The 11,449-nt window shown below is 47.8% G+C and overlaps 1 protein-coding gene across 1 annotated transcript; it reads right to left on the reverse strand.

Moving 5' to 3' along the window:
* Positions 1-1,499: 1,499 nt before the first annotated feature.
* Positions 1,500-5,648, reverse strand: LOC120979386. The gene is made up of 2 exons (XM_040408111.1): positions 4,801-5,648; positions 1,500-1,653 (listed from the first exon to the last, which is right to left on the reverse strand). The coding sequence occupies exons 1-2, from the start codon at positions 5,417-5,419 to the stop codon at positions 1,649-1,651; spliced, it is 624 nt and encodes a 207-aa protein (XP_040264045.1). The 5' UTR covers positions 5,420-5,648; the 3' UTR covers positions 1,500-1,648.
* Positions 5,649-11,449: the final 5,801 nt, after the last annotated feature.

The following is an 11,449-nucleotide window of genomic DNA, read 5'->3' on the forward strand; positions in this document are numbered from 1 at the left end:
TGACCAAGATGCTTGTGTCAGGTGGCAGTTATAGTTCTCCTAATAAACCCTATTATGGCTTTCCTACCTATATGAGGGCTAGGGGCTGTTCTTATTGCCTGCCTAACACACATGGAGCACCCGCCCCGACAGGGGCGACCCCATACCGAACCTTTCCCTCAGTATGGGTCTAGTACTATACGTAACCCTAATTACAGAGCCCTCCATGCCATGTTTCAGTCTTGCTTTTCAGACATCATCAGGGGACTTCACAAAGGTATTCAGGGATAGCTAAAAACAGAATTACAAACATACACTAAGTATAGGTTACATATACTACTGAGTGCCGGATGTTAAACAGCTTAATAAAAACTCAGATTACTTACTGAAAGATTAAGGTCGTTTTACCCTCGTGCTTTCACTTTGGATAATGGGTAAATCTTATCCATGCCACATCATGGGAAGTGTCCCATGTCAGCTTGTGTCTCACCTCAAACAGTGGTAATTTGGGTGAGCAATTGGTGATTGTTGTCCACCTCCTTATATTACCCCACTTCCAAGTGGGTGTACGCCCCCCTGATTACCTGCCTCACCTGTTCGCATCCGCGAAGGTGCCTGTCAGTGCTTGTGGAATGCACGCCGCTCGCGTGCGTTCCACCGGACCGGAAGCTGGGATCACATGGTGCGGGCAAACCGGAAGTGAGGTAAGGACCTGCGTCTGAGCGTCACCAGTTGCATGGCAACCTCCAAGCTCACATCCGCACGGCCCGATCATGCGACAAATGATAACTTGCCTGCTTTTTATACATGCAGAATCGCAATTTGGATTTAATTTGGCAGGACAGCCAAACACATGCCAAGATACCCGGCCTAGTAACAACCGGCATAACCAAGGAGAAACTACAAATACATTTTCTTTGTTGTATAATATCAGTGTCATGTCTGTATTACCTATTAATTTTCTGACCAAATCAACCATCAAACTTCGCATGCTAATATAGTCAGGTAAGCATGTACGAATTAAGGGAAGTTTAGTCAGATATATGGGCTCCTGATCAGTGCACTTATGAATGAAATCCCATTACAGCGCATTCTATATAGACAGGGGTCATATAAAGCAGCTGTAATTCTATTGTTCGTTCAAACCGAAGGGGTGGACCGTCTTAAGATAGAAGATCCACTTCGCTTCACATTGAAGGATCCTCCTATCAAAGTCCCCCCGTCTCCTCCCGTCTCATTCCTGGTTGATTCTTTCAATCCCCATAAAGGAGAGACAATCAGGTGATTTTCCTATTTCATGACGTAAAGTCATGATTTTATTAAAGACACGGAGGCGAGTATTGCTATTCTCCTTCTTTACTCTGACCAATAGCAGCAAAGAAAAAATATTGAAACATGTGAACAGCCCCTCCCCATAGTCCCAGTATAACAGGCCACTCCGCCTGCAAATCCTCCTCTTTCTTTGTAACTCGAGTCCGAAAATCCAACTGAACCGGAAACCAAGAGTCCCAGAACATCATGGAACAACAACCGCCTTCTGTCCGGAAGTGAACCGGGAACAACCGGAAACAACACCGAAGGATGCTCCTCGTCCTGTCCACATCAAACGATCGGCTGGAACCGAACTGCCGACGACGTAGACCAATGGATACAGCACACCAGGCCGGTCTCAACCTGAAAAGGTGAAAACAGAGAATGATAGAAACAAATTGGGACATGGTATCCAAAATCAACTGGTTGCGACAAACCTACTCAGGAAAAACTCATAGAGTTAAGATCAATATGCGTATGACAACAAATCAATAATATCTGTAGAAATAAACATCATTCATAATAATAAACATATATATAGGGAGGGAACATAGGGTGGGCAATACTCGCCTCCGTGTCTTTAATAAAATCATGACTTTACGTCATGAAATAGGAAAATCACCTGATTTTATTACAAGACCCGGAGGCTCGTATTGCAAGTTCAAAGTTAAGATAAATTCTCAATGATTGATGAGAAAACGTGAGGACCTGGCCGAAAATAAAATTCTCTGAACGTGGATACTCTGGACCAGTCCGCCAATTTCAAAATGTCCTCCAGTCTGGCGCCAGAAACCGCCAAAGAGGTAGCAGATGCCCCCCTAGCGGAATGCGCCGAAAAAATGGAAGTGTCCACGCCCGCCAATTCCATGATCCACTTCATCCACCTAGCCAGCGTGGGAGTGGTCACTGGGGCAAAAGGGCGAATGGTAGAGAGGAAGAGATGAGGAAACTCCCGCGAACGATGAAGGGAAGTGCGAGCTTCATATTCCTTGAGGCATTCCACAGGACAGAGAGAAGGCGAGGCCGGGAAAGCAGGATAAGCGACTGAACGTATGTAAGTCTTGGTCCTCCTAGAGATGTCAAAGGAGACCCCCTCCGGAGTATACGAGCGGGCATCATAATCCAAAGCCCGGACGTCGGACACCCGCTTGCAGGAAATTAGACAGAAAAGAGTGACAAGCTTCGCCGACAGTTGCCTTAAGGAAAGGTCTGTATTCTGAGGCCAAGAAGATAAAAAAGAAAGGACACAAGACACGTCCCAAGTGGCAGAAAATCTAGGCCTAGGAGGACGGGACATCCGAGAGCCACGCAAGAGACGGCATACTAAAGGATGTTGCCCCGCAGGAGTACCGTCAAATCCCTGATGGGACGCAGAAATGGCCGATCTGAAAAGGCTGATTGTGCGATAGGCCTTGCCCTGGTCGAAAAGAGAAGACAGGAAATGCAAGATCTCCGTCACAGGTGCCGAAACGGGATCCAAGTCCCTAGCCACGCACCAGCGATCCCAAGATCCCCAGGCAGATCTGTAAGATCTTCTGGTTCCTGGGGCCCAAGCGTTCTCCAAGAGGACTTTAGCTGTTCCCGAAACTCCCGGGACCTCCCAGGGTCCCCTGAAATTCGACATGCCAACAGGCGCAGGGATCCGTCCAAGAGAAGAGGATGGGGTTGGTGATGCGGGCCGCGGAGGAGAGTCTGAGATATCGGGAGCAGGCACGGGATCTCTATCATCATCTCCAGAAGATGGGGAAACCACGACTGGGAATTCCAAAACGGGACCAGAAGAACCAGATCCGCTGCATGACGGCGTACTTGAATCAGGGTCCTGGGAATCAGCTGGAAGGGAGGAAATGCGTAAAGCAGGCCCCTGGACCAATCCTGTAGGAACGCGTTCACCGCTTCGGCCTCCGGGTCCGGGCGCCAACTGTAGAAACGTAGCAGCTGCGTGTTCAGGCAGGAGGCAAACAGGTCGATACAGCAAGGTCCCCAAAGAGATGTTAAGGAACGGAACACCGCTGGATCTAACTGCCAGTCGCTGGAGTCAGAGAGATATCGAGAGCTCCAATCCGCCCGAATGTTCTGGACGCCTGGAAGATATTCTGCCAAGACAATCAACTCCTTGTCTAGGCAGTAGTCCCAGAAATCCTTCGCCAACCGAGATAGAATGGTGGAACGGGTTCCGCCCATGCCGTTGATGTAACGCACTGCCGACACGTTGTCCATGCGAAGTTGAATGCAGGCTTTGGCCGTGTCTCTCGTGAAACTCTTGATTGCGAACGAACCTGCCAACAGTTCCAGCGCATTGATATGGAATCCCGCTTCGTCCGCTGACCAGCCGCCTCCGGTTGAGATCCCCTCGCAATGAGCTCCCCAGCCCGACAGGCTGGCATCCGAATCTACCACGAAGTCCGGACGATGACCGAAAATAGCCTTGCCGTTCCAAGCTTGCAAATTGTGGATCCACCAGGACAGCTCCTCCTTGGTTTCCTCGTCCAGGGAAATCCAATCCGCATAGGAAGCCCCCGTCCGCAGGTGGGAAATTTTCAGGCGTTGGAGAGCCCGGTAATGGAGTGGGGCTGGGAAAACCACCTGGATAGATGATGCAAGAAGGCCTATGATCCTTGCTAGTTGACGCAACGGGATCTGGGAAGATGACTTGGCTCTGCACAATTCCTTCCGTATGGACCGAACCTTGGCCGGAGGTAGGCTGAGAGTCCCTGCCGTGGAATCCACCAGAAACCCCAGGAACTCCATCTCGCGAGCCGGGGTGAGACAGGACTTCTCCTGATTGAGGAGGAAACCCAGATCCGACAGGAGATCCATTGTCCAGCGAAGGTGATTCAGTAACACCGAATGATCCTGTGCCATGATCAGGATGTCGTCCAGATAGACGATGAGGCGAACTCCCCGACTGCGCAGCCAGGCCATAGCAGGGCGCATCAGCTTGGTGAAGCACCACGGAGCTGAAGAGAGGCCGAAAGGGAGGCATGTAAACCGCCAAATCCTGTCCTTCCAAGAGAAACAGAGAAGGTTCCTGGGCGCGTCCTCGACAAGGACGGTAAGATAAGCGTCCTTCAGGTCCCACTTGACCATCCAATCGCCCACCTGAAGAAGGTCCCGAAGGAGATGGATGCCCTCCATCTTGAAATGGCGGTACCTGACGAACGCGTTGAGAGCGCGTAAATTGATGACGGGCCGCAGCTGGCCCCCTTTTTTCGCCACCAAGAAAATGTTGCTGATTATCGCACCAGGGGATGCCGGTGCCGGCTCTATGGCCCCTTTGCGGAAGATATCTGACAACTCGGAGTCCACCAGTATGCGGCTCTCTACCGACAGCACTGCAGGGTGTGGGGGCGGAATGGATAGATGAGAGGACGTCAGCTCGATGTGGAAACCCCTGACCGTGAAGAGAATCCATTGGTCCGAGGTGATGCGTGACCAAGCTCGAGAAAAAAGCCGGAGTCTGCCCCCTACACAAACAGTTAAAGAATTGAAATGAGGCATCGGTCTTACCGTAAGGTCGTCTGGAACCATGGTTTCCTCTGTATCCTCTAGGCCTCCAGGATTCTCCCCGGGAAGGGAAAAAGGATGGTGTCTCTCGCCTTTGCTCCTGGAATGCAGGTCTCTGGGAGAAGGAGCCTCGGCCCGTACCACGGGATTGAAAATGGGCACGGCCGGACAGACGGCCCCTGAAACTGCCGGCCCTGGTAGAGACCCTACCATGAAACACCCGCTTCATCGAACTTTGGGCTTTATCGAGTGCTGTAAAAGCACCGACAAACCGTCCTAAGTCCTTAATAAAGGACTCGCCAAACAACAGGCCCTGGGCCTCCTTACCGGCTTCTGTAAGCGCCAAGTTGGACAGTTTAGGCTCAATTTTAAAAAGTATGGCCTTGCGCCGTTCAATAGCCAGGGACGTGTTAACGTTTCCCGCTACGCAAATTGCGCGCTGAACCCACTCGCGCAGCTCTAGAGGGTCTACCTGCCTACCCTCAGCCTTGGCAGCCTCGGCCAAGTCAAAGATCTTTGCCAGGGGGCCAAATATGTCAAGGAGCTTGTCCTGACAAGAGCGCAGGGCCGACTCCAGACCCTTTCTCGGATTCCACCCAGATTTGGTGAGGAATTGGGTCATTTTGGGGTCTACCGCCGGAGTCTCGCAAACCCTATTGGGAACTATGGGTCTGGGGCATTCTGCCCTAAGCTTGTTGCGCGCCTCTTTGGAGAGGGGGCAACGCACGCGGGCCTCCAAATATTTGGATACATGATCCAACGGCAACCACTCCGCCGACCGAGGGTGGTGGAGGGAATCCGGGTCAAAAAGAGGTTCCCCGCAGGGATCTGTCAAAGAAGCAGGGAACACATCTGCTGCCGAAACCAGGGAGCTGTACCCGGGTAAGGGGTTAGAATCTATGACCCCGGAAGGGTCGTCCTCTGCCTCCTCAAAGGCGTCATCTATAGCCTCCTCATCAGAACCGACCTCAGAGTCGGAAGCTGTACCCTGCTGTGCTCTAGCACATTTCCAATTACGCGTACGTTCTGCCTGACGCGTACAGGCTCTTTTGCGCGGACCTAGCACGCCAACATTGGTGGAAACATCGTCACCAGTCATGCGTTTTCTGGAGGCAGGCCCTGGCCCGGTTGGTTTAGAAACCGTAGCGGGCTGTGGGGTGGGAGAGGCAGCTGGATGGGTAGCAAGGGCCTGCGCAATGGACTGGGATATGACCGAAGTCATTGATCCCATAGCCGCAGCAATCACATTAGATAGTGTTGTTTGAAAGGCCAGGGAATGATCCGCAGGGGCCATCACTGTTTCACAATCATCCCCAGAAGGGGTTAATTCAACTTGAGGCATATCTTCCTCAACTGGGCCCTGCCCACTGTGAGCTGCATTAGGCATAATGATGCTGTCACAGCCTGTCTCTAAAATTATTACCGGTAGTGATAGGGTTAACCTAATAACAAGGTAAAACTGCACAGTACACTTCCACCCTATGTACTCCACTGGTAGAGGATTTTCCCCAGCCAGGGAGAGCAAACTAAAGTGGAGATAGAGCAAAAGACCTGAACCAAAGGAGCCGGAGGAAGGAGCAGGGGCCGCCGAGACTCCGGAGCACCGCACTAGAAAACCGGAAGCGGAAGCGCCCGAGATCTCGCGAGATCTCGGGCGGAGTGAAGCGCAGCAAGCAGGAGAGCCGGCGGCGAGATCAGAGGGAAGCCGCGGCGCGAAAAGCAGCCGAGGGGGGAGGGGGGACCGAGGGGGAGCGAGGTAAAGTGAGGGGACTGAAGAAACTCAGTCGGAAGCAAAAACAATCACCAAACCAGGGGAAGCAAGTAGAGGGAACTGACAGAAGGGGAAAGATAACCCCATAGGGAAATAAAACCAGTCACAAAAGAGAGATTCCCCTGAAAAAACAGGGTCACCAGAGATGTGCCAAATGAGTAAAACGGCACAAGGTAAGCAGGGAGAACCCTGCAGACAAAAAACCTGTAAACACAACAGAATATCCCACAAACCCAAAAGGGGAGAAAACTACATAAAATAATAGTAATCAGACATATATCACAGGTACTTATCTCTGCGGTCAGCAGCAAAGAAAGAGGAGGATTTGCAGGCGGAGTGGCCTGTTATACTGGGACTATGGGGAGGGGCTGTTCACATGTTTCAATATTTTTTCTTTGCTGCTATTGGTCAGAGTAAAGAAGGAGAATAGCAATACTCGCCTCTGGGTCTTGTAATAAAATCCGGCCTCCCATCATGTTCCGTGTTCATATGTCGTGACACCGATGTGTCTCTACCATTTTTGATGTCGCTCACATGCTCTCCTATCCTTCTCCTTAGTTCTCTAATTGTCTTACCGACATATTCTTTTCCGCAATCACATGTAATTTTATACACTACTCCCATACTTCTACAGTTGATGACGTCATTTACTGTGTATGTTTTCCCGGTGTTATTACTCCTGAATATTTTTGCCTTGGTCATAAAGGGAATACGCCACGCATCTTCCACATTTAAAATTGCCACTGATGCCTCTCTCAAGCCATGTTTTTTTAGAGGCCGCTGGTGTATAGTGGCTATGCACCATCAGGTCACGGACACTCCTGCCACACCTATAGGTGATGCTGGGGTGCCCCTTTATGACCTTGCAAATATCTGGGTCCATTCGCAGCACATGCCAATGTTTAGATATGATATCTCTGATTGCAGAGGAGCAACCATTGTATGTGCTAATAAGACAGATCTCCCTGTTTTCATTGGATCCATTGGTCATGGGAGCATCACCCTGAGGGGCAAGGAGTTACACTCTGTCCCTGTTGAGGGCCATCTGATACGCTGGCGTAAGTACACCTGCTGGATATCCGCGGTCCAGAAATCGAGTTCTCAGGTCATCGGCATGTTTAATAAAATCTGAGCGTCTGGAGCAATTCCTCCTCAATCGCAAATACTAACCCCTCGGTATTCCCTTCCTGAGGGGGTACGGATGGCTACTTTCCCACCTCAGAAGGGAATTAGTGGAGGTCGGTTTACGATATATGGATGTCTCCAGACAACCGCTATGATTTATACTGACGCAGATATCCAGGCTCTGTGTAACCTCACCTCTCATAAATATGGACATATATGCAGTCTGTAGCTGTGTTTAGGAAACAGCAGCATCTTGTGGCCAAACAGCAGAATGTAATCACTAAAGGTATATTGGCAATTGATCCTTGCTATGTATATAATGTATCACTGAGGGCAAGGACCTAAAACTTAACTTTTATTTATAATCACAATAAACTAAAATTACAACTTGGATAAAGCATCCTAATTGGTGCGTAGAAAGCTATCAGGATAAAGCATCCTAATTGGTGCGTAGAAAGCTATCAACGGTAAACGAGGAGCGGTAAAAGTCTGAGAAACTAGGATACAGGGAATAACTATCCCTAAACTTTCCCTCCACAGCTGCTCAGCCCGGAGATACACCTTAATGGTAGGTGTACTCTGTCCGCGTACCTAGGACTGAACTGTCCTTGAAAAGACCCTATAACAAGATGTAATCCCAATTTCACAGGTTCCAACGCGTTTCCCCCTCTTAATGCAACAGAGGGTTCATCAGGGGACAATACCTAAATGGGTCAATACAGAAAAAGTGTGCGGCCTCTTAATGGACTAACAGCGCATTGACATAGGGGCAAAACGCACAAAAATGGAACCAGTGGTACACACATGTACTCCTAAGATACAGAGTTTATGGCAAAACAATTCGGCAGAGTTGTAACCAACAGATAGAAACAACATTAGTCAAAGTCCCTTAGCATTCATACTATGCAACAGTGCAGGAACTAATATTACATGCAACATATATTCATGAAATGCTGAGTTTGAAACAGAGGGGTTATAAACAAACCAATGAGACCATAATCACAATTACTTGACAGTCATACTGTGACACAATGCATGGGCTGACATTACCTGCATCACTGCGTCCTGTGTTGTTTCCATTAGATACCAAATGGGATCATACATACCAAGCCGCCTGAGGTGTGAGCTATCTCTGTATAAGGCCTTATTCACACGTCCGTGATTAAATCCATGATAAGATGGTCAGTGATTCCATGGAGAATCCATATTTGATCCGTGTGTGTATTTTGCTCTGACACTGCACAGCTGAAAATTTATTTTGAGAGCACCTCCTATAAATGATCCCTGAAACCTGGAAGAAACACTGATGGCGTCTGTATTAGGTCGGTGCTTTTCACAAACCTATAGACTATAATAGGTGTGATGGATCCGTAAACAAAGACAAAATAGAGCATGCTTCCATGCTAAAACCACAAACCCACGGACCGTGCTAACACATGATGTGTGAATACACACATTAAAATGAATGGGTACGTGTGCTGTCCATGAATCACTGACGTGTGAATAAGGTCTAAGGCCTCTTTCACACGAGCGTTACGGATTCTCTCAGGGTCTCTTCAGGAAAAAACTCATGGTTTTGCATTCAAGTTTAGGGTCCATTCACACGTCCGTGTGTGTTTTGCGGATCCGTGGATCCGCAAAACACGGACATCGGCGATGTGCGTTCCGCATTTTGCCGACCGCACATCGCCGGCACTTAATAGAAAATGACTATTCTTGTCCGCAATTGCGGACACAAATAGGACATGTTCTATTTTTTTCGGGATCAGAATTGCGGACCCGGAAGTGCAGATCCGCAATTCCGGATCCGGGCAGCACATCGTGCTGCCCCATAGAAATTAATAGGTCCGCATTTTGCGGAACGAAATTGCGGACGTGTGAATGGACCCTAACTCAGTTTTGTCTGCAATTGTGTTCCGTGTTTCAGTTTTTTCCACGTGGGTGCAATTATTTTATGATGCGTTTTTCACGTGCATGAAAAAAAACTGAAGAATAACATCTCCTAGCAACCATCAATGAAAAACGCATTGCATCTGGACTGCACCCGGACTGCATCTGGATGCAATCCGTTTTTCACTGAAGCCCCATTCACTTCTATGGAACCAGACCAGCGTGAAAAACGCAGAATATAGAATTTTTTTCTTGAATGCAGAAATGATGCATGAAAAACGTTCACAGACTCATTGAACTGTATGGGTCAGGATTCAGTCTGGATGCTATGCATTTGCTTCACGCATCGCACCCTGACGGAAAACTCACTTGTGTGAAAGACGCTTTAGTGTGCATACATGAAAAGCTGTCAGTCACTGATAGAACTGTGCACATGACTGTTAAAGAAGACCTTTCACCAATTTTTACTTTATAAAAGTGATACCTCACACTGTAGCCCATGTTCCCTAGATGTCATATCGCTAATTTATTTCATGATATGCTCCTCCGTTGGCCCGCTGTGTCCCTCGTTCTGTTTAGGTGCCCTGCATGCTAATTAACCACCTCAGCCCCCAGTGCTTAAACACCCTGAAAGACCAGGCCACTTTTTACACTTCTGACCTACACTAATTTCACCGTTTATTGCTCGGTCATGCAACTTACCACCCAAATGAATTTTACCTCCTTTTCTTCACACTAATAGAGCTTTCATTTGGTGGTATTTCATTGCTGCTGACATTTTTACTTTTCTTGTTATTAATCAAAATGTAACGATTTTTTTCACTTTCAGTTGTAAAATTTTGCAAAAAAAAACGACATCCATATATAAATTTTGCTCTAAATTTATTGTTCTACATGTCTTTGATAAAAAAAAAAATGTTTGGGTAAAAAAAAATGGTTTGGGTAAAAGTTATAGCGTTTACAAACTATGGTACAAAAATGTGAATTTCCGCTTTTTGAAGCAGCTCTGACTTTCTGAGCACCTGTCATGTTTCCTGAGGTTTTACAATGCCCAGACAGTACAAACACCCCGCAAATGACCCCATTTCGGAAAGTACACACCCTAAGGTATTCGCTGATGGGCATAGTGAGTTCATAGAACTTTTTGATTTGATTTCAAACTCCTTACCACACATTTGGGCCCCTAGAATGCCAGGGCAGTATAACTACCCCACAAGTGACCCCATTTTGGAAAGAAGACACCCCAAGGTATTCCGTGAGGGGCATGGCGAGTTCCTCGAATTTTTTATTTTTTGTCACAAGTTAGTGGAAAATGATGATTTTTTTTTTGATTTTTTTTTCATACAAAGTCTCATATTCCACTAACTTGTGACAAAAAATAAAAACTTCCATGAACTCACTATGCCCATCAGCGAATACCTTGGGGTCTCTTCTTTCCAAAATGGGGTCACTTGTGGGGTAGTTATACTGCCCTGGCATTCTAGGGGCCCAAATGTGTGGTAAGGAGTTTGAAATCAAATTCTGTAAAAAATGACCTGTGAAATCCGAAAGGTGCTCTTTGGAATGTGGGCCCCTTTGCCCACCTAGGCTGCAAAAAAGTGTCACACATCTGGTATCTCCGTACTCAGGAGAAGTTGAGGAATGTGTTTTGGGGTGTCTTTTTACATATACCCATGCTGGGTGAGATAAATATCTTGGTCAAATGCCAACTTTGTATAAAAAAATGGGAAAAGTTGTCTTTTGCCAAGATATTTCTCTCACCCAGCATGGGTATATGTAAAATGACACCCCAAAACACATTCCCCACCTTCTCCTGAGTACGGAGATACCAGATGTGTGACACTTTTTTGCAGCCTAGGTGGGCAA

The sequence above is a fragment of the Bufo bufo genome, chromosome 9 (assembly GCF_905171765.1).
Source record: "Bufo bufo chromosome 9, aBufBuf1.1, whole genome shotgun sequence".
NCBI lineage: Eukaryota > Metazoa > Chordata > Amphibia > Anura > Bufonidae > Bufo > Bufo bufo.

Coding starts and splice junctions, on each gene's coding strand:
- LOC120979386 (XM_040408111.1), bottom strand. CDS start 5,419: ATGACCCAATTCCTCACCAAATCTGGGTGGAATCCGAGAAAGGGTCTG.